A 25,303-nucleotide genomic window follows, 5' to 3' on the forward strand; every position below is an offset into this window, starting at 1 on the left:
TGTGGGCAGCTGTTGGAGTGCAAGCCACCTGCTACAAGTTTACAGCTTTGTTAAACTTGGTAAACATTAAAAATGGAATGGGAACTGTTCTTCTGGTCTGTACAGAATCCCATACCCTTCCCAAGAGGCCTTGCTTGGGGAACTGGGGTGGCCTTGCCCTTGACAAGGTCCTTCTCACTGTGCCCTAGAGTGGTTCTGTTGGCAGCAAGTGGTGTTGTCAATAGTCTCTAGGAGAAACTGAGGGAGTAGCAAGAGTTACAGAATCATGTACTTTCCGAGTTTGAAGGGCTACAGAGCCCCTAGAATATAATAACTCTCTCCTATTGTTCAGTTGAAGAAAGTAAGATGGAGTAGTGATGTGCCTGAAGTTATGAAGTTCGGGCTAGAACTGACTCTTGGTCTCTGAACTTTTTACCCTTTGCCCAGTGATCTCTCCTCTAAGCCCCTGGAGCTTTGTAGATGGTGACAGAAAAGGAGTTATAGGATTACGAAATGTTATAGCTGGTAGGGCCATGGTCCTCATCTACCAGGATTTTTGATTATCACATGGGCAGGGGGTGCTTATTGGCACTTAGTGGGCAGGGACTACAGATGCTAAATAGATTGTGATGTCATAATCCTCCATAATGAAGAAATTTCTTGCTCTAATAGCAAGAGTATCTTTTTTGAGAAATATTTTGTCCACCATTCAACTTTACAATTGAGGAATCTAAGCCCAGAGATAGGGGCTGGACCAGGTTCCCAAAAGGAGTCAGCAGTCTCCTGCCTCTAGACCACTCCTTGTCCTACACTATCCCCCTGAGCCTTTAGGTGAATCAGTAGCAACCTTGGTGCCTTCAGCGAAGGGGTGACTCCTGCTCCCTACTCCCCCAACTCCTGTTGCACTTGCTCCTAAACTATTTTCAGGTTGTCACGTACCTGGACTTTAGGCCCTCCTGTCCATAGGGCTGCAGCAGATACTGGTGCACGAGCTTGTCTCTGAGAGTCCCTGCCAGTTTGATTTTCTTTCTTGATCGATGCAGGTTGATGATAAAAAGTGTGATGGATCCACGAACATAGTTGTGGCTGAGATGGAGAGAGAGAGAGAAGGAAACACATGGAAACAAAGTGGTCAGTTAGATGTTCTTGAATAATTTAAAGACTGTACATAACAGGACAACCCAAGAAAGGGACACTTACTTTATGAAAGTTGGCCACTACAGGAAAGGAAAGTCAGGAAAGACAGGAAAGTCCTGTTACTGTGGTTTCTTGCAAAGAAGACACCCATTTCCCACCACACTCCTTTTGATTTTCTTTAAATTTATTACAATTATTTTAGAAAACATAATGTATATTTTACATTATTTATTTAGTATGGAAATAAAACATGCTAATTGCAAAAAAAAAAAGAAAAATATAGAGAAATACAAAGAAGAAAAAAAATTCCCCATAATCCTCATCTCTTGAGAGACAATAATATTTTGGTAAACATCTTTCTAGTATTTTTTTAGTTTGTTAACTTGACAAATATTTATTGGGTACTTTGACACATACATATATCTTATCCAGTTTTTTACATAATTAGGATCACATTATTTATAGGGCTTTTTTCTGTTAATTAATATCTTTTTTTTCAGTTTTTGGTGGGACCAGGTTTGAACCCGCCACCTCCGGTATACGGGGCCGGCGCCCTACTCCTCTGAGTCACAGGTGCTGCCCTGTTAATGACTATCTTAAATGTATTCCCATGTTATTATATATTCTTCTACTTGTAGAAGAATGCTACATTTTTCAGGCATAGAAATGTAACATAATTTTTTCACTAATGTCACTTAAAGGCTTAATGGTGTTTTAAAACTTTTTTCATTATAAATTATGTTATGAAGAGCTTCATTATATATAAACTTTTTGAATGTCATGATTATTTCTGATGGAGAAAATCACAGAAGTTGGAATCATTAGGTCAATGGTAATAGACATTGTATGATTCTTCACCAAACTTTCTAGTCCATTCCCAGTGGTGTCCCTCCCTGTGGGAAGAATTTATGTTCCTGCTCTGTGAACACGTGATTTGCTTTGTCTAGTGGAATGTGGGTGGACATGTTAGAACCTGTGGCAGAAGGTTTAAGACCCAGTTGTGTTATGCCATGTTCTTTTCCCTTTGCTAGAAGATTGTTCTTGACACAGGCTGCCCCTGGATGCTGGGATGGAGATGATGAGGAGCACAGCTATGCAGAGCCATGATGGATAAGCAGTGCAAATGAGAAAATGTTTTTTTATTGTAAGTCATGGAAATTTTGGGGTTCTTCTTTGTCACAGAGTAACCTCAACTATCTTGACAGATACACAAATTTTGATGGTATGGATATTAACTCTGTAAAAGTTTGTATTAATTTTCTCCCACCTAATAAGTATGAAAGCACTCATTTCCTCATACCCTTCAGAAAACTGGATATTAATCTTTTAAAATATTTTTATCAACCTGAGAGTTCAGAATGGGATTTCAATGTTGCATTACTTTCTATTTTTTATAATTAATCCTGACATACAGCAAGTTTTTTCCTTTGTCATATTATTTCCTTCTTTTGTATACTGCCTGTTCATGTTTTTGCCCATATTTCTATTGATTTATAGAAACTGTTTATTTGTTAAAGATAGCAATCTTGTCTGTATGTATGTTAAAAATTTTCCTCCTGTTTTCTTTGGTCACTTCAGTTTATTTATAACATATACTAATATATAAAAGTTAAAAACTTTTATGTAGTTAAATTTATAAATTGACTTATCTTTTTGATTTCTGCTTTTGCTGTTTTACCTACTCCAAGATTATAAAACCATTCACCATTTTGGAATCATTTTAAACCAGCACAGGATGTTCAGAAGCCAGGAGAACTACATGCCTACATGCAAGAGCTTTTCAGCATGTATCAACAAAACTATAATGATTTCCTTCTCTCTGTAGGAAAAAAAGACTTCGTTTCTAAAGGGTCCCGTAGGGCCCCATCTGGATGGGTTAATGAGAGGAAACAGAAAAAATGGCCCAGTCCCGCCCTCAAAGGAGGAGTTCAGAGAAACTCTAAGTCAACTTTGCCCAGAGGAAAACATCATTCCTTGCAGAAATAGTACCCGTCAATCTCCAGGTCACTCATCTCTGCTTCTAAAGGTGCTAATTAAGAGTTGAGTGACCAAGGGCAGGTCAGTACGGTAACTTGGGTTTTTAAACAAGTATAGTTTCCACAGCTCTTCCCTGGAGATTTTCATTCAAACCATTTGGGATTAGGGCCTGAAAATCTATATTTAAAAAAAATTTTCTGTATTATTTGGCAGATGAGTTGGGTTTGGGAGTCGCTTGCTTAGAATAATCCATTAAGATTATGAGAAGAAATCCCAAAGTACATCCTGCTGGCTGTGCACCACATGACTTTTCTTGCATCTGTAGGAGGGCACTACTGTATTCAAGGTTTTCTGGATGTCTGCATTTGTGTTTTGTTAAATTATTAAATGACTTCCCTATTCAGTCCCTCCTCGTCTGGTCCTTGTTAATGTCTTACAGCATGTGAACTGCTTTTGTAACCAAAAGAGTTTGGTCACAAAGAGAACATCAATTGATTTGGGCAGATTTGTGTCCCCAGAACTCTGAATAAGGATTCTGGCAGCTTTGTGTTGATGTTGACCATCATTAAAATACATTGACTCTATTCCACTGGTAGGCTTTTCCTTAGCTTAGTTATGTGCAAAATTAAGGAAAATACCATTAATTACAGGTTCTCTGGGCTTCAGAGTGGGAGCAAAATAGGCATGGATGGGTATCAGTTTTGTCAGACTGCAGTACACCTTTTAGCTAGCTACCATCAAACAACACTCTCAAAGGCCAGCAGTGGAGGAGGAGAGAGCCACGTGCTTGCATTTATGAGTTTTTCTTCTGCAGAGCTGGGGCAGAATGAGCCCTGGGAGACTGCAGCAGAGAAGGGTGGGATGTGGGGAAATAGTGGGTGGGAGGGAGACCTGAAATCACAGCACTGCTGTAGGGAAAGCTGTCTTTTCAAGCTGTTTGGCAATGGTCTGATTCCATTTACATAGTTCCCCTGAGGGAGACAAACCAGTACAAGCCCAGAGACCAACGTGCAGAGGCTCTCACAGAACTCCCACAGCCTCCTCAGGTGGGAATTGGCATTGAAGATTGCCTCAGCCATCCTTCTCCCTGCTTGGCTAGTGGGCAAAGATATCAAGCAGACGTTTTGGCTGGGGAGTGCAACGCCACCCTCAAGATACTGTGTTGAGAATCCAGATTCCTGAAGAATATTGGCAATTCTTCTTGCCACAGAAGAAGAATCTTGGAGAAAATGATGTCTGAAACTTTAGTTTGCAAATTGCTGTCCTGATGTTGTCAAGTCCAGGTGGCTTTTGATTATCTTAGTGAATGCCCCTTTCTGGAGAGAAATTGGGTAGAACATCTATCTTGCCCTGTGTCTTAAATCACAGTGAGATTTTTTTCACCAGTAAAGAATCCATGTAACTGGAGTTCATCTTTTCTGGCTGTCTTTTCCTCCCTGACATCTTCTCTGTGTTGCCATGGGAAGAGGAGGATGTGAGTCAGGGAAGGGAGGCTGAAATTGGAATATTCTCCATGTAAGAGGCAGGGAATGTCATATGGGGAGGCGTATCCTGACTTCCAGACAGAAAACAGTCATGTTCTAGAAATGTCTCCAGTAAGGCTTGGAGGCTAGGAAAGGGAAAGGAAGACAATGCTTTGTAGTCCATGGTCATTCCCAGTGAAAGTCAATATGCTTGAACCTGGGTTGATCTATTGTCTCCAAATCTAATTCAAAGGTTTTAGGTTCGGTAAAAGTCAGGCCATGTTTTGCCAAACATTTTTTCTCCCTTAATTTTAAAGCCCCTGTGTATTTTAAGGGAAATTTAATCCACATGTTTCTGATTCATTTACACTTAACTCATCAAAATATTGTTTTGTAAGAGCCATTTGATGTCCAAGAAGCCTCAGGAACCTTTTTTATGAGTCTTTAAAAAAAACTTTCTCTGAAAAACAGGAAGTCATTTTTTGCCAACAATAAATGAACTTGAACCTGAAAAGGCTCAATTTTGCTTCAAACTCCACTGGGTTCCAATTGGTTCTGAACTTGGCTTAAGGACCTTAGCTCCACCCCAGAAACATACATTGTCTCAGCAGAACAGCTTATAAGAGAGATTTCCTTGTCAAAACTTGATTGTTCTCTGAACAGGAAAGTCCAGGGTGAAATCTGCCATTCTGCCTGCCAGTGTCCTAATTTGTTAACTCCAGAACAGAAAGCAGAAAAACACCTGCTGGTATATAAGTATCAACTTCCTCTCCTAAATCAATCATTAGGGACAATGCTCACTAGGTCAGAAATGACCTGCAATGTATGAGGCTGCCATGAGAAGTGCTGTGGCATCCAAGTAGAGGTTGCATGAGCATCAGAGAGATGTAAAATGGATTCTTGAGTTGACTAGGACATTGGCTGGGCCAAATTATGCCTACGGGCTCTTCACAAATGTAAAATTCTTTGTATCATTAATATCGTTATTTGCATACAGGAGTGATACCATAGAACCTTTGGAATCCAGTAACATAAATCAGTGATTCTCAACCTTCCTAATGCCGTGATGTATTTTCATTGTTACAAAGGGGTCGCGACCCACAGGTTGAGAAACACTGTAAATGCAAATATCTGATAGGATGCTGGTCACAAAGCAAGTATTCAATACACACTGGAGTGCAGAGTTGTTTTAATAGACATTTCTCTGGATTGTTCTACTAGTAAGTTTATACTTTCTTACCTAATCCTTGTTTTTTTTCAGGACGTATATTTTCAGAGTATTGGTTAGGGTTGAAGAGCATGAAGCAGCCATGCTCATTCTTAGAGAATTCTGGGACTTTGGCCTCATTGACCACAAAGAAAATTAATGAATCTGTAGTGCTTCCTTATGTCTGTTGTGGCAGAAATAGGGCCACAGACAAGGCACGTGGCTTCTCAGATTGGAGAACAGACACTTCTATCTTTGTGCCCTTCTGTCTGAGCGTCTGACACTACTGACTTGAAGCAGCCTGCAACCTCAGCCAGCTCAGTGCAGTTGTTGGAGACTTTCCTTATGGCTCTGATAGGAATAAAGACCTTCACCCATTAGGATCATGTGTAGAACGAATACAAATCTTTTTTTTCTTTTTAACAGGGAAAGGGAGAGGTTGTACTGATATAAGTTTGGTGACCAGTTTCCTAAGGGAGGTTCTGGAACAACTTCCCACAGAATGTAGGGGAGCTGGTGATGTAGAGAGTCTTGAATCCAGATGATTTTAGTAACTTGTTTCAGGCCTCATCTAAGGAATGATAGAATTCCAAACCAGAATACCACACTCCCGCCATATGGCTGGTGTGGTAATATCAGAGAGGAAGAAAGCTGTAACTTCACCAACAGTAAAGTCTCGATGTCCTATTTCTGCATTTATTCATTCATTCAGTTATTCATTAACCTGGGTTCTTTACTAAGATGTTCTTCATGCCCGTCACTATATCAGACAACAAAAATACCAAAATGAATGAGACACTGACCCTCAGTTTATGGACTCAGAATATTAATGACAACTTCCCAATGTTAACAACTTTGTTAACAACTTCCTACTGTTAAAGAACATTAGGATAAACACCGGAATGAGACTATGCGATAAGGCATCTATGAGGACACACAAATCCTGCGAAGCCCATGGCTATAGATACTTTTTCCCTGGGTCTTCAGACTAGTAGCATAAAGGCTTACAGACTGATTTACTTTCCAACAGGGATAGAAGGTGCCAAGAATAATTTTTCTCTCTTGAGGCTGAGGGTCCACCTTTTGGGTGGTTACCTCAGAGCCAGGACAGAGACAAGGAATACAATGTTTCCTTGTGTGATGATCAGATAACTCCAGGCCAAGGCCATAAAGCAGTCACTCTCTGTCAGGTACTGGATTGAGCTTCCTGTTGAGTAAAAGGCATGTTGAAAGCCTCTGGCCTCTGCCCAAACCAGCCTCCCCTCATCCACAATAGGCACTTGTATCTATGGACTAGATAACTGGCCCCTGGGCCCCCTCTGCTCAGAGCGATTCTTTGAAAAATCTTATCATGATAAATTAATTGGCTTGGCTCCTCTATCATCAAGGAAGGAGAAGGCGCATCTGTTGTAACCTGACCTCTCCGAGCTCTTTGTGTCATCCACGTCTCTTGATCAGTCCCTGATAGGCTTGGGATGGAATGAAGGTCTGGCTGGAGGTACTTGCTTACCCACTCCCCTCAAGTCTCCCAGGTTTTCTCTATTTTAAGAGAAAGAATTCTCTTTTCCAGGACAACCTACTCTGCCTTAAACATGAAGTGATGTAAGAAAGCCATATTTGGCTAGATAGGTTTTGCTTTAGGCCCAGTTTAAATTTTTTCCCTTATGGTCTTCATGTTTTTAAATTTTTCGTCTGCTAAACTTTACTGATATTTACTTTTCCTGTTTGTTTTAAAGATAACTCTAATGACAATCAGTGTTTCAGATCAAAAAGAGGATAATCACACATTATCACACTGGGTTGTTGTAAGTTCAGCCTGGCAAAAAACAAGCCCAGATTTCATTCAGCCTTTTACCTTTAAAAGAGCTGAAAAGATTTTTGAAATACTGAAATGGGCTCTAAAGCTCTCATGACCACCTTTGGACACTCCTTTTGCTCCAGGGTCATCTGATCTAGGCCTGGATTTACAGTGGTATCACTCTCTAGCATGCCTCTTAGAAATGGAGATTTATTTTCTCAAGCTCTGCTAGTGGATCATAGGAAAACATTTTATACCACTTGCCTTGGCTCAGCCTTAGTCACACAAAAAGCTTCATGGGCTTTGTATCAATTGGCACTGAGAAAATGCCCAATAAAAATTTATTAGATGAATAAATAATTAGACAAATGGCATGTATTTTATGAACCTTTTATGAATAAATCCTGTAAGTATGAGAAGAGGAGTTTATTGGAGAAAAAGCTATTTATCAGAAATTATTTAAAACCCGTAAAAAGAAGGTATGGCCATTGCCAAAACAGTTTTGAATAAAGATAAGTGGAGATGAATTTTGAAGTGATCTCAAATGGCCTGAAATTCTAAGAGAGACCAAAGCCCCTCCGGGGTGGCCTTTCTGTGCCACCTCTGTGAAGACTTACTTGTGGTGGTTTGTGCAGTGAGCATAAATCCTTAGTTTGTCCCGGATCACTCGGCCTGGCCGTGGCTTCCGCTGGAGTCCAGCCACGTGCACGGCCAAGACTTTGGGGCCAATCAGGCGCTTGTAAAGGAGAGAGAGCCAATAGTCCTGAGGGGAATAGAGAGGCACAAAGTCAAGGCAAGAATGGATGTGCAGATGTTCTGAGTAAACATGACAAACACACAGGCAAGAAATCACTTTCTACCAGGAGCACAGTGCGTCACAGCTAATGAGATCCTAACCCTACAAGCACGGTCACCCCAATGTAGCACTGACTCTGGGTTGATAATGAAGTGGGTACTTTCTATGGTGGCCTTTTTATTAATACTATTATTATTACTTTGAGACAAAGTCTTCCTTTGTTGCCCTGGCTAGTGTGCGGTGGTGTCCACTATCACAGCTCACTGTAACCTCAATTGGGCACAAGCGATCCTCTTCCCTCATCCTCCTGAGTAGCTGGGACTACAGGTACACAACACCAGGCCAAGATAATTTTTCTGTTTTTTGTAGACATGGGGACCCGCTCTTGCTCAGGTGGGTCTTGAACTCCTGAGATCATGCGATCTCCTGGTTCAGTTTCCCAGAATACTAGTATTACAGGCATGAGCCACCAGGCCTGGCCTAAAGGGACCTTTTAAACTAAATGGAGATGGGTAAGTGAAGCAGACTCAGAAGAGTATATGAACAAATGAATCAAAGTCATATATGAAATAAAACCATTTGGGGCCTTAAATATTATACTTTCTTTTCCTATGATTTTACTTTTATACTTATGACTTCTGTCTAATTGTAGAATAGATTTCCATTTCTTAGGGTTGTTACTAATGTGAGAATCCAAAATGTCATTCTCAAAACACTGTCCCTAAAGACTACCAGAGCAGAGGGAAGGAGATGAAACTCTAGGCAGGAGACCAGAGTGTTCAATTCCAGAGTGGAAGAGACAAAGAGAAAAGAATTTGAGGTTGCTGTGAGCTGTGATGTCATAGCACTCTATCGAGTGCAACATAGTGAGACTCTGTCTCAGAAAACAAAAACAAAAACAAAAACCCAGGATGTCCCAATTTGTTTAGGACCACCCCCCCCCCGCCAATTCTAGAATTTGGTGAACATACAGTTTAGTACCTGCTTCTTAATATCTTATAGATATCATCCATGTCTTATTCGTTCATCTTTTGTGGTAAATGCCTTCCGATGACATTTTAATTCTTGTGTGGTCATTTATAACGTTAGCGACTTTAAAATGTCTGCTGAATTGTATAGCTTAGAACAAAATCTCAAAGCCCCTTTGCCACTAGAATAGCTCCAAATCTGCCCTGAGTAGCCTTGTCCAATCATTTATCTTAATTTTAAGTGGCCCTAGGATGACTATTAAATATGGTCTCCCAATATTTAAAATGGCAAATGTTGGCTGGGCTCAGTGGCTCATGCCTGTAATCCTAGCCCTTTGGGAGGCTGAGGCAGGAGGATTGCTTGAGCTAAAGAGTTCAAGATTAGCTTGAGCAAGAGCACAACTCCATCTCTACTAAAAAGAGAAAAATTAGCCAGATGTTGTAGTGGGCACCTGTAGTCCCAGCTACTTGGGAGTCTGAGGCAGGAGGATCCTTTGAACCCAAGAGATTGAGGTTGCTCTGAAATGAACAAGATTGATGACACCATAGCACTGTAGCCTGGGCTACAGAGTAAGACTGTCTCAAAAACAAAAGGCAAATATTTAATCATTGTCAATCATATGATGGAAAAAATATCATTGGTTTAATTTTTTTCTTCTTTGATTGTAATTTCTGTGCTTTTGATTATTACTTTGTAAAGTGATTATCATGACTCAATGGGATTTCCACCCTTTTCTTGCATGTATGAATGGAGGCTGTTACAGTAAGTCACCGAGTTACAACCCCCTGAATGATGTGCGACTCACACATACAAATGGAGGCTATTATAGGTAACAGGTAAATGTACCCGTTCCAACTTACATACAGATTCTACTTAGAACAAACTTATGGAAACAATCTCATTTACAACCTGGGACCGCTTGTACCTTCTTTTAAGTAACGAAAAGTAAAAACTTTAATATTTAAGTTGGCTACTATTAGCCTGGTATTTTCTCAGTAAGTCTTCTGATACAACAATAATAACAACAATAATAGGGATTATTCTTATTTTATGGACATATTTTACAGATATGGACATGGGTTCAGAATGTTTAAGATACATCTTAGGTTGCCAAACTATTGAATGGTAGATCATGAAAGCAAACAGGGATCCAATGGTCTCCAATAGTTGTACAACACTTTCATTCACTCTGTGAAATAAAAAGTTATATTATATAAAGGCAATAAGCAGCTGACAAACAAGGAGTTCAACATAGAGGGAAGGTATAGAAATTAGAAAGGATCTTTAGTTTTAGTACAAAGTACTATGATTTAATTTCTGATTTTTGCATTTTCAAAGCATTTAGAAGACAAGAAAACACTTTTATTTATTCCAATTTCAACTTACTATAATTTGTTCCTCTTTTTCTTATCCTACATTGCAATGTCTTATCATGAACATTCTGGTTTTTATTTAGGCAAAAACACTAAACAGACTTGCTCTCAGACTTGCATTTAGGCATGGCCGTGATCTTTGTGTCATGGCAATTTTTACTTAAAGGAAGACATGCATGTAAGGAAGACATTCATATTTAGGTGAAAGAGATATTTATTATGTTTAACTCTCAACACTTATGTAAAGATTAAAAAAAAAGCTTCAGAGATATCAACTTAAATAATCCTAACCATTATTGAATGGTAACAATCTGTTTTCCACTATGTGAAGGCCAGACCATTCTTTAAGAAAAGAGATGAGGATACCTGGGTAAAATTTTAAAGAAGTTTTAAGATAGATACATAAAATAACTTACCATCCTAATGAACTTACCATCTTAACCATTTTTAAATGTATAGTTCAGTGGTATTACATAAATTCATAACTGCCACCACCATCTATCACCATAACTATTTTCATCTTGTAAAATTAAAACTCTATACTGGTTAAATATTAATTCCTCATTCCTCCTTCCCTCCAGCTACTGGTAAACACTATTCTACTTTCTGTCTCTGTGATTATTCTAAGTACTTCATATAAATGGACTCATGTTGTTGTCTTTTTTGTGACTGGCTTATTTCACTTAAGGTTCATCCATGTTGTAGCATATGTCATTTTTACAGTTTAATAATATTCCACTGTGTGTGTGTATAGACCACTATATCACAATTGATTTAATTTGTGGCCTAACATATGGAGTTATAAATGCCTCATGTGAAACAAGAAGAAAGTGGATGCTATTGTTGTTAGGTAGAGTGTTCAGTATATGTCTGTTAGATCTAGTTGGTTTATTATGTTGTTTAATGCCTCTACTTCCTTAGTCATCTTCTGTCAGATTTTTCTGTTATAGAGAGTAGGGTGTTGAAGTCTCCAAAAATAATCTTATGGAGCATCCTTTGTGTGTGATAGGTCACTTCTCTCTTGCTGCTCTCAATTCTCTATGGCTTTTCAAAGTTTCATTGTAAAGTGTTTTGGTGTGGATCTCTTTAGGTTCATCTTCCTTGGAGTTCATTGAGTTTCTTAGATGTTTCTATTCATGTATTTTTATCAAATTTGAAAAGTTATTAGCCATTATATCATTGTGTATTCTTTCTTCTTCTTTATTCTCTTTCTGGGACTCTCACAATCCTTATGTTGGTCCCCTTAATGGTATCCCACAGGTCCCTTAGGCTCTGTTCACTTTCCTTCAATTTTCTTTTTCTCTCTGTTCCTTAGACTTGATAATTTCCATTGTCCTACATTTAAGTTTGCTGATTCTTCTTCTGGCTGCTCAAATCTGTCTTTGAATCCCTCTACTAACTTTTTATTTCAGTCACTGTGCTTTTCAGCCTAAGAATTTCTTTTTTGTTCTTTTAAGGTTTTCAATCTCTTTATTGATATTTTCATTTTCCTCATACACTATTTTCTTGACTCTCTCCACAGCTTCTTTTAGGATATTAAGACAGTTAAAGTCTTTTTTTAGTAGATCTGCCATCAGGTCTTTTTCAAAAATAGTTTCTAATGATTTATTTTCTTCCTTTGAATGGACCATTCCTGTATCTTTGTATGCTTTGTGATTTTTTGTTGTTGAAACTGACCTTTGAATCTAATAATGTAGTAACTCTGAAAATCACTCCCTTTTCCTAAGGTTTGCAGTATTTTGGTTGTTTTTGCTTATTATTTTATTTATTTATTTATTTATTTTGGCCGGGGCAGGGTTTGAACCCGCCATCTCCAGCATATGGGACCGGCACCCTACTGCTTGAGCCACAGGTGCCACCCGTATTTTATTTTATTTTTTTGAGACAGAGTCTCACTTGGTCACCCTTGGTAGAGTGCCGTGACGTCTTAGCTCACAGCAACCTCAAACTCTTGGGTTCAAGTGATCCTCTTGCCTCAGACTCCCAAGTAGCTGGGTCTATAGGTGCCTGCCACAATGCCCAGCTATTTTTTAAAGATCTGGTCTCATTCTGGCTCAGGCCATCCACTCACCTCAGCCTCCCAAGTGCTGGGATTACAGACGTGAGCCACAGCACCCATCTTTTGCTTACTTTTTTAAACTGTTGTAGGCTCTGTGCCAAAGATCAGTCTGAGGCATAAACATAAGGTCTTGTTTTTGTTTTGTTTCTTTTTTGAATCTGCATCTTTTCTTGGGTATGCATGATCACTTTCTGAATTTTCCCTGTATATGCAGTGGCTTGTGAATGTTCCTGTCTTGATGCCTGGCTCCCAAAAAGGAAAAAGAGAAAAAGAAAAAGGAGTAAAAATAAAAAAGGGCATCAGCCCTTTAAGTCTTCTGCAGTCACTTTGGCCAGAGGGGGATACAACAATGTCTACCTGCGTCTTTATCTGTACCTCTGTGATCAGAAGCTGCAATCAGAGACCAGAGCAGAGATCCCTGGTATTTGGAGGGCAGGATCTTTTTTGCCCACCCTGGCTCCTGCAAGCTGTATATAAGTTGCTTCAGGAACACAAGCACACCTGCCAGCTATGGGGCTGAGGGGTGGAGGATGGGTAGCCAAAATGGAGCTAAGAGTTAAAATTGTCCAAAATTAACTGCAACTCACCATTCAAGTCTTCCCTTGAAAGTTATAAGACTTTAATAGATCCCAGAGTTCCAAAATACTTAACAGTAGACAGATTCTGCCAGGGCAATTATTGTTCAGGTGATGAGACAGATTCCTGGTGCTTCTTACTTTGCCATCTTCCCAGAATGCTCGGTAACTTATCTTTTCATAGCAGTATGGAGAATCCTTTCATTGTATATGATACAATATTCTGTTCAAGTTTGTAGTTCAACTTCTATCACTTTTTGTGATTTTTTTCAAGAGGATTAAAAACAATTATACGAAAATATATCAATGTTTTTCTTTTGATTTCATCTTCTTTTATTCTTCCAAGTTTATTCACATACAGAGCTCAGATACATCTTAACTCATATTTCTTCTAGTTATTCTTATATTATTATTTAAAAAAAATCAACCTTTTAATTCATTGGAAATGATTTGATGTATAGCACTAACTTAATTCTCTAAGTAATTTAATAGTTTTTATAGTATAATATAGTAAATAACATATCCCTGAACCCATCTCTATCATGCAGTAAGTTTATAGTAAGTCCTCATTGAATGTTCATTGATAGGTTCTTGTAAATTTTAATTTTAAGCTAAACAACATAAAACCAACTGTTTTTCCCTCATCAACAGCATAATGAAATGACATTGAATGAAGGGACGTTATTTGAGGACCTGTTATTCTTTATTTCCTTTAAAGCTTCTTTTTCCAAGAACCTATCAATGACATTAAGTGAGGACTATTTTGAGTGTATGTATGTGTATATATAAATACATATATGATATTTTATGATATGTTGATAAGAAATGTTATATGTAATTCTATGGCTGGATTTTCTATTCTCTTCCACGGAACTGTTTTTAAAATCAGTTTCACATTATTTAAATTATTATAATTTATATTTTAATATCTAGAGGCTTAAGTCCATTTATTATATCTTTTCTTTCTTCAAACTTTTCTTAATTATTCATATTAATTAATTTTTTCATTAAAAAATTTATATATAATAGATGTAAATACTTTTAGAATACATGCAATAATTTAATGCAACCACATAATTTGTAATGATCAAATCAGTGTAATTGGGATATCTATTACCTCACATTTATTTATTTTTCCAAATTAACTTTGAAATCATTTTCCTGTAGTGTTATTGCAGGGAAGATAAAAGCTGGCATGATTTTTGTTCTATCTGTGGGTAGTCAGTTTATTTTCTAGTTTTTGTGTTCTGCCTGGATGCTTATAAGAGTTATGCTTTATCCTTGATGTATGAAATTTTACCAGGCATGTGTCAATGTGGGTTGCTGCATTAATTTTCCAGTATTTGGGGGAGTACTTTTTAGCAGAAAGACTAAGTAAGACCTTTCTTCAGTCTGTGAGAATTTTCTTTAAATATAGTTCGAATTCTTCTTTTCATTTGTTTCAGTCTCTGTTGTAGGAGTCTGTTATATCTCCATTCTGAGCCTACACATCTACTATCTCCTCATCGTTTTCAATCATTTTGTTTCAGACTCTGCAAAAGGATGGTTGAAGTTTTTCCTCCACACTGCTATACCCATTTTCTCCAGGATCATTTCAGTTATTTACTATGTCCACCAAGTATTTTTTTTAAATTTCAGATTAACATGAGGATACAGACAGTTAGGTTAAATGTTTACATTTGTGAGGTAAAGCTTCAGTTGTTGTCGTGTCCTGCACCCAGGAGGTATACCATATACCCCTACTTGTGTCCGTTAGGTAGGAGCACACCAATCCTCCTTTCTTTCTCTCTCCCCTCCCCAACTTGAACTGAAGTGAGTTTTTCTCTTGTGTCAGTATATATTAGTTCATCCACTGGCTTTCATGTTAGTACTGAGTACTTTGGATACTTGCAAACTAATATAGCCTCTTTGGAAAGAAGTATGGAGAATCCTCAAAGAATTCAAAATAGACTTTCCATTTGATCCTGCAATTCCATTACTAGGCATCTACCCAGAAGAAAAAAAAATCATTTTATCATAAGGACATTTGCACAAGATTATTTATCACAGATCAACGTACAATTGCCAAGATGTGGAGTATCTTAATTATTGTTATAATTTTAGATTCTCTGTAACCTTTTCTTGTTTTCTTTAGCTCACCTTATTGTCTGGTTCTCGTTTAAATATTTTTTTCCCATTTTATGTATACAGTGTGTCCATAAAGTTCGTGTGTAATTTACTATGTTAAACTATTTTAAATTGCACATGAATTATGTCCACCCTGGATTATGTGTTTCTACATATAGGAAAATATATGTGACTGACAGGACAGTTCTGAAGCACGTGAAAAGTCAGTATCACCTTAAACGCTGCCATTAGAGCCATACTACAGCACGGCGTTATACGACTCTTTCCTTTGCCATTGCTGTTTTTAATTTTCTTTCCTTATATTTTATAGCTTTATCCGTGTATTTGATCCTTAGCAATATATTATTTAATGTGTAAGCTTTATAAAAGTGGTGTCATGCTGTATGTAATTTTCTGTGACTTTTTTCACCTAACTTTATGCTTTTAAGTTTCATCCAGGTTATATGCACTTCCAGTTCTTCCGTTTTCAATTTTGTGCAATACTTCATTGTGTGTACAAGCCACAATTTATTCACTTATTTTCCTATTGCTATATATTTACTTTGTGCCCAGATTTTTGATCTTACATGCCATGTGGTTTTGAAATTCTTTTTCCTATTTTCTGATACACATAGGGGAAAAAATTTAGCAGACGGTTACTCTGTGATTGGAGAATAGCAGCAACTTCACCACCTGGATGCTTCAAAGAAATGCATATTCACAGAGCATACCCAGGCCTACTAACGCAGAGTTTCCAGGGGTGGGACCTTAAAACTGTGTGGCCACTTCCTGACATAAGATCTGTCAGCAGTGGCAGGAGCTGGGGTCAAAACTGAATCCAGAATAGTTGGCAACAGTTAGAGCAACCCTCAAGTGGGGACAGTGACTAAAAGTAGCAGAGAACTCTGTGGCTTCACCTCTGTCAGGTACTTGGCCAGAGAGCTGAGCTGGTTCACAAAGGCATTGCTAAAGCACTATGGTGTCATGACTTGGATCCCATTGTTGTTGGTCCTGGCTGATAGGCCAGGATGTGACAGCCTTGGTTTGCTCTTGGTTTGCTCCTTGGCCTTGAAATTCTTTCTTCAACATTTCTACATAGGTTTCCTGCATTCTCCTATATGTTATTCCTTTTTTAAGGAAACACACTCTTTTTCATATGCCCATGTTTCTGAGACAGTAAGTGGTAGCAGGAATTGCATTAAGGGGGATCCAGCAGGTCTAGAGTCTCGTCTTAGAGCTAAACCTTGAATGAGGTACTTCACCTGCTGATCTCTGACATTCTCATCTGTAAAAGGGGTGGTCAGCTAAATGATCTCTGAAGTTTCAACCAGCCCAATAATTCCTTAATTGTTTCTTAAAAAATTTACATACTTTTATTGTATTCTTTAATCTCTGTTATACTAATTACTAATATTTATTGAGTGTTTACTATGTGTCAGGCATAGCGCTGGACAGTTTACATTTTTATTTTCACAGTATCTGTGTGATATGGGTACTCTTTTTGGAAAAGCTTTATTGACTTGAGCTCAGGAATTCGAGACCAGCCTGAGAAAAAGCAAGACCCTGTCTCTACTAAAAATACAGAAACTGAGGCAAGGGGATCGCTTGAGCCTGAGTTGGAGGTTGCTGTGAGCTATGACGCCAAAGCATTCTACCCAGGGCAACAGTTTGAGACTCTGTCTCCAAAAAAAAAAAAAAAAAAAAGCTTTATTGAGATATAACTTACCTATCATAAATTCACCTGTTTTAAGTGTTAAAAAAAAAAACAACAACCAACTGTGTGGCCACCTTTATGTTTCTGTTGTATACGTAAGGGTGGAATTGCTGTGTCATATACAGTATACAAATACTCAACTTCACAGGCAAAAGGCCAACTATTTTTCAGAGCGGTTTCAAGTATTTCAAGTTATACTCCCTCCAGCAGTGTCTGTATGGTCTCCGCTCCACCCACACCCTTGCTAACAGTCATTATTCTCATACTTTTCAACTTTTGTCAATCTAGTAGGCATAAAATGTCTAGCTATTTTTGTGTGTTCAGAAGTCCTTCCCTATATATGGTACATAAAGATATTCTGTATTTTCTTTTAAAACTTTAAAAGCTTTTTTCTTTCATGATTATGTATTTAACTGCTCTACAATTGATCTGGGGGTATTGTGTGAAATAGAGACCTCTCTGCCTCTATCTCTTTCTCATGCAAACCAGCTCTCAGCAGAATCAAATTACATTTCCTTCCCCTTTTCTCCCTTTTTCTCTTTCTCTTTTCTTCCTTCCCTCCTCTTCTATTCTTTCTTTTATTTTATTGAAAATATGTGCCATTTTGTCTACATGTAAAAGACTGAAACTGGACCCACACCTTTCCCCACTCACAAAAATTGATTCAAGATGGATGAAGGACTTAAATTTAAGGCATGAAACAATAAAAATCCTCCAAGAAAGCATAGGAAAAACACTGGAAGATATTGGCCTGGGGAAAGACTTCATGAAGAAGACTGCCATGGCAATTGCAACAACAACAAAAATAAACAAATGGGACTTCATTAAACTGAAAAGCTTCTGTACAGCTAAGGAGACAATAACCAAAGCAAAGAGACAACCTACAGAATGGGAAAGGATATTTGCATATTTTCAATCAGACAAAAGCTTGATAACTAGGATCTATAGAGAACTCAAATTAATCCACATGAAAAAAGCCAACAATCCCATATATCAATGGGCAAGAGACATGAATAGAACTTTCTCTAAAGACGACAGACGAATGGCTAACAAACACATGAAAAAATGTTCATCATCTCTATATATTAGAGAAATGCAAATCAAAACAACCCTGAGATATCATCTAACCCCAGTGAGAATGGCCCACATCACAAAATCTCAAAACTGCAGATGCTGGCGTGGATGTGGAGAGAAGGGAACACTTTTACACTGCTGGTGGGACTGCAAACTAGTACAACCTTTCTGGAAGGAAGTATGGAGAAACCTCAAAGCACTCAAGCTAGACCTCCCATTTGATCCTGCAATCCCATTACTGGGCATCTACCCAGAAGGAAAAAAATCCTTTTATCATAAGGACACTTGCTCTAGACTGTTTATTGCAGCTCAATTTACAATCGCCAAAATGTGGAAACAGCCTAAATGCCCACCAACCCAGGAATGGATTAACAAGCTGTGGTATATGTATACCATGGAATACTATTCAGCCATTAAAAAAAATGGAGACTTTACATCCTTTGTATTAACCTAGATGGACGTGGAAGACGTTATTCTTAGTAAAGCATCACAAGAATGGAGAAGCATGAATACTATGTACTCAATTTTGATATGAGGACAATTAATGACAATTATGGTTATGGGGGGGAAACAGAAAGAGGGAAGGAGGGCGGGGGGTGGGGCCTTGGTGTGTGTCACACTTTATGGGGGCAAGACATGATTGCAAGAGGGACTTTAACTAACAATTGCAATCAGTGTAACCTGGCTTATTGTACCCTCAATGAATCCCCAACAATAAAAAAAAAAAAGAAAATATGTGCCATTTATATAATCATAAATAAAACTAAACAAATGAAATGAATCTCGAATGTTTCACTGAAAAAGTTATATTTATGCACAAATAGGAAAAAATTAAAAAATACATGTATCTATCTAACGGGAAGAACAGAAAAGACATTGCATGAATGATGGAATGAAAGTTTTTAGACAGTAAGAGTCATTAAGAAGGAAGATGAATACAATGGCTTTTTATGTCAACAATAGAAAAAAATCCAAAGGAAGAAATGCATTACAATTTTCAAAGGAGAAAGAGAGACACAAAATGACATTCTTTAAATGTATCAGACATAAGAAGAGGTTGAAGAAAAATAGTGTCCATTTGTTAGTGGGAGAGGGAAAACTAATAGCAGATGACACGAAGAAGACAGAGGTTTTAAATCTTTTCTTTCTTTAGTATTTGTCAAAAAGTCAATTGGTATCTAAAAGCTAGACAAGGCAGTAGAAAGAGTGAGTTGAACCAAAATAAATGGGAAAAGAGAAACTGACAGAAGGTTATGGAATTTGCTGGATTAACTGCTGAACTGTGTGTTCCTTGAGTCTGAGACTGTTCCACCAATTCCTATAGCCTAGTGTAGAGTACCAGGCCTAAAGCAGGTACTAGTATTCAATTATAGAATGCCTATTACGTTTAAGGCTCTGTGCTAGGCAAAACAAATATTGTTCTTGCCGTCATGAAGCTTCTAAGTCAGTAAGAAAGATGGTTCCTAAGCCAATGAGGTAGGAAGTTAATTAGCTTCAATAGTGCTAATGGTAATGGAGGAGGGGAGCAGGCATGTAATAGAACACGTGACCAACTCTGGGGGGGAAGGAGTGTGAGTTTGAGAATGAGAGTCTGAAACAGGATTCATAGCTTTATAAATGCTCAAATCCTTAACTCTGGAGGATGCTATGGCTATTGGCAGCACACCAACAGCAGTAGTACAGGAGGACCTCCATGCTGACCACCTCCCTACCTTGACCACCTTCTTAAGTCGACCTAATTTTCTAAGACTGAACAAGCATCACATGTACATATCAGTATGGTAGGCCTAGTTCTGTATGTTGACCACTTCTGCATGTTCACCAATTTGTTACTTACGGAGGTTTTACTGTATTACCCTTCCATCCTCAATTCCACCTTCTCTTAACCCAACCCAGCCCACAAACAGTGTTGTTAAGCCATGCCAGGGATAAATAAGTCAAGAACACATTAAAAGAAAAAAGAATCAAATAGAGTAATAGTAGTAACAAAAAATATGCAAGATGTGTCTTGGACTGTAGTTCTGAATTTTCTTTTTTATCATTTTTACTGCATATGAATCTGATGTATATTTTTGAAATGTTTTGCCTTTGTCCACTTACTTTACTCATTATTTCTTACATTCACTACTTCCAATAATCTAGGCCTGGGCAAGGGGATACTTGTTTCAGAGGACTCTCCCTCAGTGGCACCTATGTCCATGGGGCAGAAAGCCCACAGAGCCAAGGGCCCATGCCAACCTTGAGCTAGTTCTCCTTTCTACACCATTCTCTGGGTACTCGAGACCCCAGAATTCTCTGCTCAGATAGTCCCTGGCTTGTTGCTAGGACCTGCATGGGCTACAACCTGGAGTCCAGCTTCCTGGAAAAGACCATAGCTCTTGAGTGTGCACTGCTAGGCCAGAAGTGGCAAGGGGAACCTGCTTATGGAGGTGTGACCAAGGTTTGGGTTTACAGACTGGGCTGTTTGAACCATAGGCCCAGGAGACCCTTGATGATATTCTACAGAGCTGGGGGTGAGAAGCAGGGTGGTTGGGCTGTAGCCCTTGACCCTGACTCTAGGCTCTGACCAACTCACTGAGAGTGGTGAATACATTAGTTGATCTTTTCATTTTGTAAGCATTTTCTGAGTATATATTCGTGGTATGTAGGGTATTCTGTGCAATCTGGGGGTGCAAAGATGAACAAGACAACTTCCTGTCATGAAGGGACTTCAGGGCAAAGACACATGTAAACAACTGTCTATAAAATAAGCCTGACTAAAATAAACACCACATGAGCAAAAACCACTTGTAGTACTTTGGGAATTCAGAAGAGGAAACTATTTTTCATTACTGGAGGAATTTTAAGAAGGTTTCACAGAGAAACAAAGTGGAGAAGTAATTTGCTTAGAGTTGAAAGAGATACATTCAAATTCTAGAACATTACTTATTGTCTCTAAACCTTCATTTTCTCATAGGGATTTTATGAGATAGTATATCTAGAAAAAAGTAATATATGTTGCATATTCTTTTGTTTATTCTTTAAAAGATTTTTTTTAGCCTCATGAAAACATACTACTGTTTGTGCAGTTATGTTTCAAGTTGCCCTGAAAACATGACTGGGTTGTGTGTGTGTTGGGAAGCTTAAGGATGGTTAGAGTGAAGCTCCTTGAGCTTTGCATTACCAGTGCCATATATATTATTATTTAATAAATGTTCTTTGATTGAATGAATAATCAAATTATGATTCATCTCCTTAAGCTGATGAAAAGTCTTCTAGGGCTGCATGAGAATTAAATGATAACTTTGCAAAGTTCAAAGGTTATGATTTTCCTCTGCACTGATAGGTCTTGCTGCAGGTGCCTGAGCTTGTTTAGTTTCAATAATTTTGCATCTGGGAAGTATACATATAATGAAGTAGGATGACAAAATGACAAATATTTTTCCTTCCTGGGGCTTCTTGCTTAACTTAGAAACTCATAAAAATCTTGTGCTTCACTAGGCATAAATGCTATACTAGTAGCCACTCTTCATCTAGATATTTGATGTTGGAGAGGCAAGAAGAAATAAGGAGGAACATGACCGTTGGTTTTTGCACCAAATATGGCAGGATGTCAGAGCTAACATGTAAGGGAAAGAACCCTGCTGTCTGATTTCCTCCACAAGGGGGAGCGGCAAGCAGATCCAGAAAGTTGCCATGTGGCTTAAGCATCTTCGGAAGTTTTAAAAGCTACCATTTCCCCTTCTGCCATTTCTAAAGGGAATGAAATACCCTCCAACTCATTTTTCCTCTACTTACAAAACTGTCAAATGGCTGAATAGTGGCACTTTTGTGAAAGCTAGGGACCAATTAAGTACGTGCCTCAAAGTCTTAAAGTCAGGGTAGGGGCAAGGCCCTAATTTGACTAGAAATTAATGGACAAATGTTAGAAGGACTTTTTGGTTAGATATCATCATCATTATTATCATTGTTATAATCATTATTAGCCAACATTTGGTGGGCACCTGTGAAGCACTGGACACATAGAAATAAGTAAGACACAGTCTTAGACTTGGAAGAGCTCATAGTTTAGTTAGCCCAAAGCCAGGAGAGTCTCTGAGAAGACCTTTTGAGATAACCCTGAGGTCTCTTATTTCCCTCCTTAGTGGACTTATCCTTAGGATGCTGCTGGGCAGAGGAATGCAGATTCCTATGGTCGTAAGCAAGTGTGTTTTCTCCCCAACTACTCTTGCCCTCTTTACCACCTAAGCTTTTCTGCACCAAAAGTATTTGTACAAGTCAGGAAAGTTAAAGTACATGTGAGGTGTTTAAAGAAGAGATTTCATAATAACCACTGACTTCTGGACAAATGACAGAAGTTGAGCCCCCTGGAGCAGGCCAGTTGGAGAGAAGTTGGCAGATTCCTCTGCCCAGGGCAGCACCATGCTAGCAGTCTTCTGATGCCAAAGAATAGATTTGAGTCTGCGAAGTCAGCTGCAGACTTAACCACAGCTTTAACAGGTCAACAGCAGGGTCAACCAAACCCTGAAGGAGGCATTTTCCTGACAGCCATGCTGAGAGCTCAGGGGATTCAGAACACACAAGTGAAGGTGGTCTTCACTCAGACAGCTCCAGGAAAGCCTGCGAACATTGCGTTGTCCACAAGCTATTTTGCAGCTGCTTCAATTAAGGAATTAAACTATATTTGAGTAGCAACAACATCCATGAGAGCCAAATTGGATTCCTCCTTGGAAAACAAACTACAGACCACATCTTTATTGTGCAGACCCTCACTAACAAATATGTAAAAAAATACTAGTCTGAGAAAGATGTTTTCCTGCTTTAGAGACGTTTTAAAATGCATTTAATTCAATCTGGCATGCATGGCTGAACCTGAAATGGCTACAATGTGTAACTGGTGGGAAAGCAGGACCAAAGTAGTTCTGACTATCAGTTCACCCTCTGCAAGACAAATATACCCAAAGCTCCAGTGGGGCAGGGAGAAGGTGCCATCTCCCTTTACTTTTACTGAACAGAGAAGGGAATTTCAGTCTTGAGTCCCCCCAACCCCCTTTTGTTCTGAGACAGGGTCTCACTCTGTCACCCAAGGTAGAGTGCAGTGGCACAATCATATCTCCTGTAGTCTTGAACTCCTGGGTTCAAGTGATCCTCCCATTTCAGTCTCCTAAGTAGCTAGGACTATGGTGCATGCCACCATGATGCTGGTTTCAATTTTTAATTTTTTGTAGAGATAGGATCTTGCTATATTGTTTAGGCTGGTCTTGAATTCCTAGGGTTAAGAGATACTCCTGACTTGGCCTCTTAAAATGCTGGGATTACAAGTATAAGTCATGGTGCCCAAGCCCATTGAGGCACTACTAAGTTCAGAATTTTTCCTGAGGAAAAGATGTTGACTGCAGATAACTAAGTAAGTTCCTCCATCTCTTGCCTAACTCATAGGTATAACTTCAATTGCTAGACAGGCTACAACTTACAGACCCATGTGCCATCTACAATGTGACTGAAAAACTGATTTTAAGGAAATGGTCCCAAGTAACCTCACATTTTCCTTTTTAAATGTAGAATATATTGTCTCTGCTTTTATAGAATCTAGCTAAGGTTGTCTGGACTCCAAACTCTGCTCTCTAAAGCCCAAAATCAAGGGGATCTAAGCCTTAAAGTGGGCTTCAAGATGCAAAGTAAGACCCATCCTTTCAGAAGAATCTCTATATCTAATGGCTTTTAGAATGTTTTCTTGCTATCAGGCTTTATGTGATTTTAAAATGATAGTTATCCTTGCAGGCTTCAAAGTATATTATTACACCCCAAAGCCAGAGGGTGAGTGTAGAAATATGAAGAAGAAAATAAAGAATCAAGTTGGGGAAAGGCAAAGAATCTTTGTTCTTTTCCATCTCCTATAATGGAAGCTGAGAAGTACTTTGCTATTTATGAAGAGCAAAGAAGTATGTGAGATGTGTTAGGCAGTTCAGAGAGAGAAAACAGGCCTTGTGTAATGAATGAGGTCCCCCTCTATCAGGGAATTGCAAAAAGAGAAGACAGAGGCAGTAGAGAGGAAAGGTGGAAGCCCTGTATCTTATCCTGAATGTTGCACGTGGTTATCATTATGGTGACCGTTTTTATTGGCACCCAGTGAGGAGGAGGCAACCAATTATGGCCAAACTATATCATTCCAAATAGAAAATACAGTAGAGCCTCCATAGTTGATCACCTCCCTACATTGAACACCTCCTTAAGTTGACCTAATTTTCACACAACCGACATGCACCACACATACGTATCAGTACAGTAGGCCTAGTTCCTTATGTTGACCACATCTATATATTGACCAGCTTATCACAATCCCTTTGGTGGTCAACTTACAGAAGCAAAATTATACTAGAAGCAAAATTAACAAAAGTAGTTATCTGTACAGTGGGATTTTTCTTGGTGTGGCTCAATTCTTTCTATGTGGATGCTGCCTAGTGAGCAGGGATAACAAGTAGTTCTCTACAGTCCCCAGCCATGGAAATGGCCTTCATTGTCAGCCTTCTCCTTACTATTCAGGAGGTGACTGTGGGTTAGTGATAGGGAACACTTTGGAGCAGGTGCTTTGTCAATATATATTCTTTTTCTTCTTCTGCTTTTTTTTGTTTGTTGAGTGTCACAGCTCACAGCAACGTCCAATTCTTGGGCTTAGGCGATTCTCTTGCCTCAGCCTCCTGAGTAGCTGGGACTTCAGGTGCCCACCACAATGCCCTGCTATTTTTTTGTTGTTGCAGTTTGGCCGGGGCTGGGTTCGAACCCACCCCCCTTGGTATATGGGGCCGGCATCCTACACACTGAGCCACAGGCACTGCCCCGCCAATATATATTTTTGTAACTACCTTTGATCTTTTCATACACAACCTCCCAAATATTGGAAATCAATCATTATAAACCTGAGGAGTTTCATTTATGGAGTTTTACAGATATTGTATCAGGAAGTATTAGTTGATGCAAAAGTTGGAAAAAACAACCTTGGTACAGAAACCCAGTATGAAATAAAATATGAACTCTTTGAAATGTGCAAAATTTTAAAGATTCAAAGGAAGGTCCAATTTCAGAAAACCGTGGGGCTG

General features: G+C 38.7%; 1 protein-coding gene across 1 annotated transcript in view; it reads right to left on the bottom strand.

Moving 5' to 3' along the window:
• HPSE2 (heparanase 2 (inactive)) overlaps positions 1-25,303 on the bottom strand; it is an 841,015-nt gene that overhangs the window by 19,233 nt on the left and 796,479 nt on the right. Inside the window, exons 10-11 of the mRNA XM_053585648.1 lie at positions 8,179-8,324; positions 919-1,065 (exon numbers count right to left, since the gene is read on the bottom strand). Of these exons, the coding sequence (XP_053441623.1) occupies positions 919-1,065; positions 8,179-8,324 (293 nt within the window). The remainder of the gene's footprint in view (positions 1-918; positions 1,066-8,178; positions 8,325-25,303) is intronic.

This window comes from Nycticebus coucang, chromosome 3 (assembly GCF_027406575.1).
Source record: "Nycticebus coucang isolate mNycCou1 chromosome 3, mNycCou1.pri, whole genome shotgun sequence".
Lineage (NCBI taxonomy): Eukaryota > Metazoa > Chordata > Mammalia > Primates > Lorisidae > Nycticebus > Nycticebus coucang.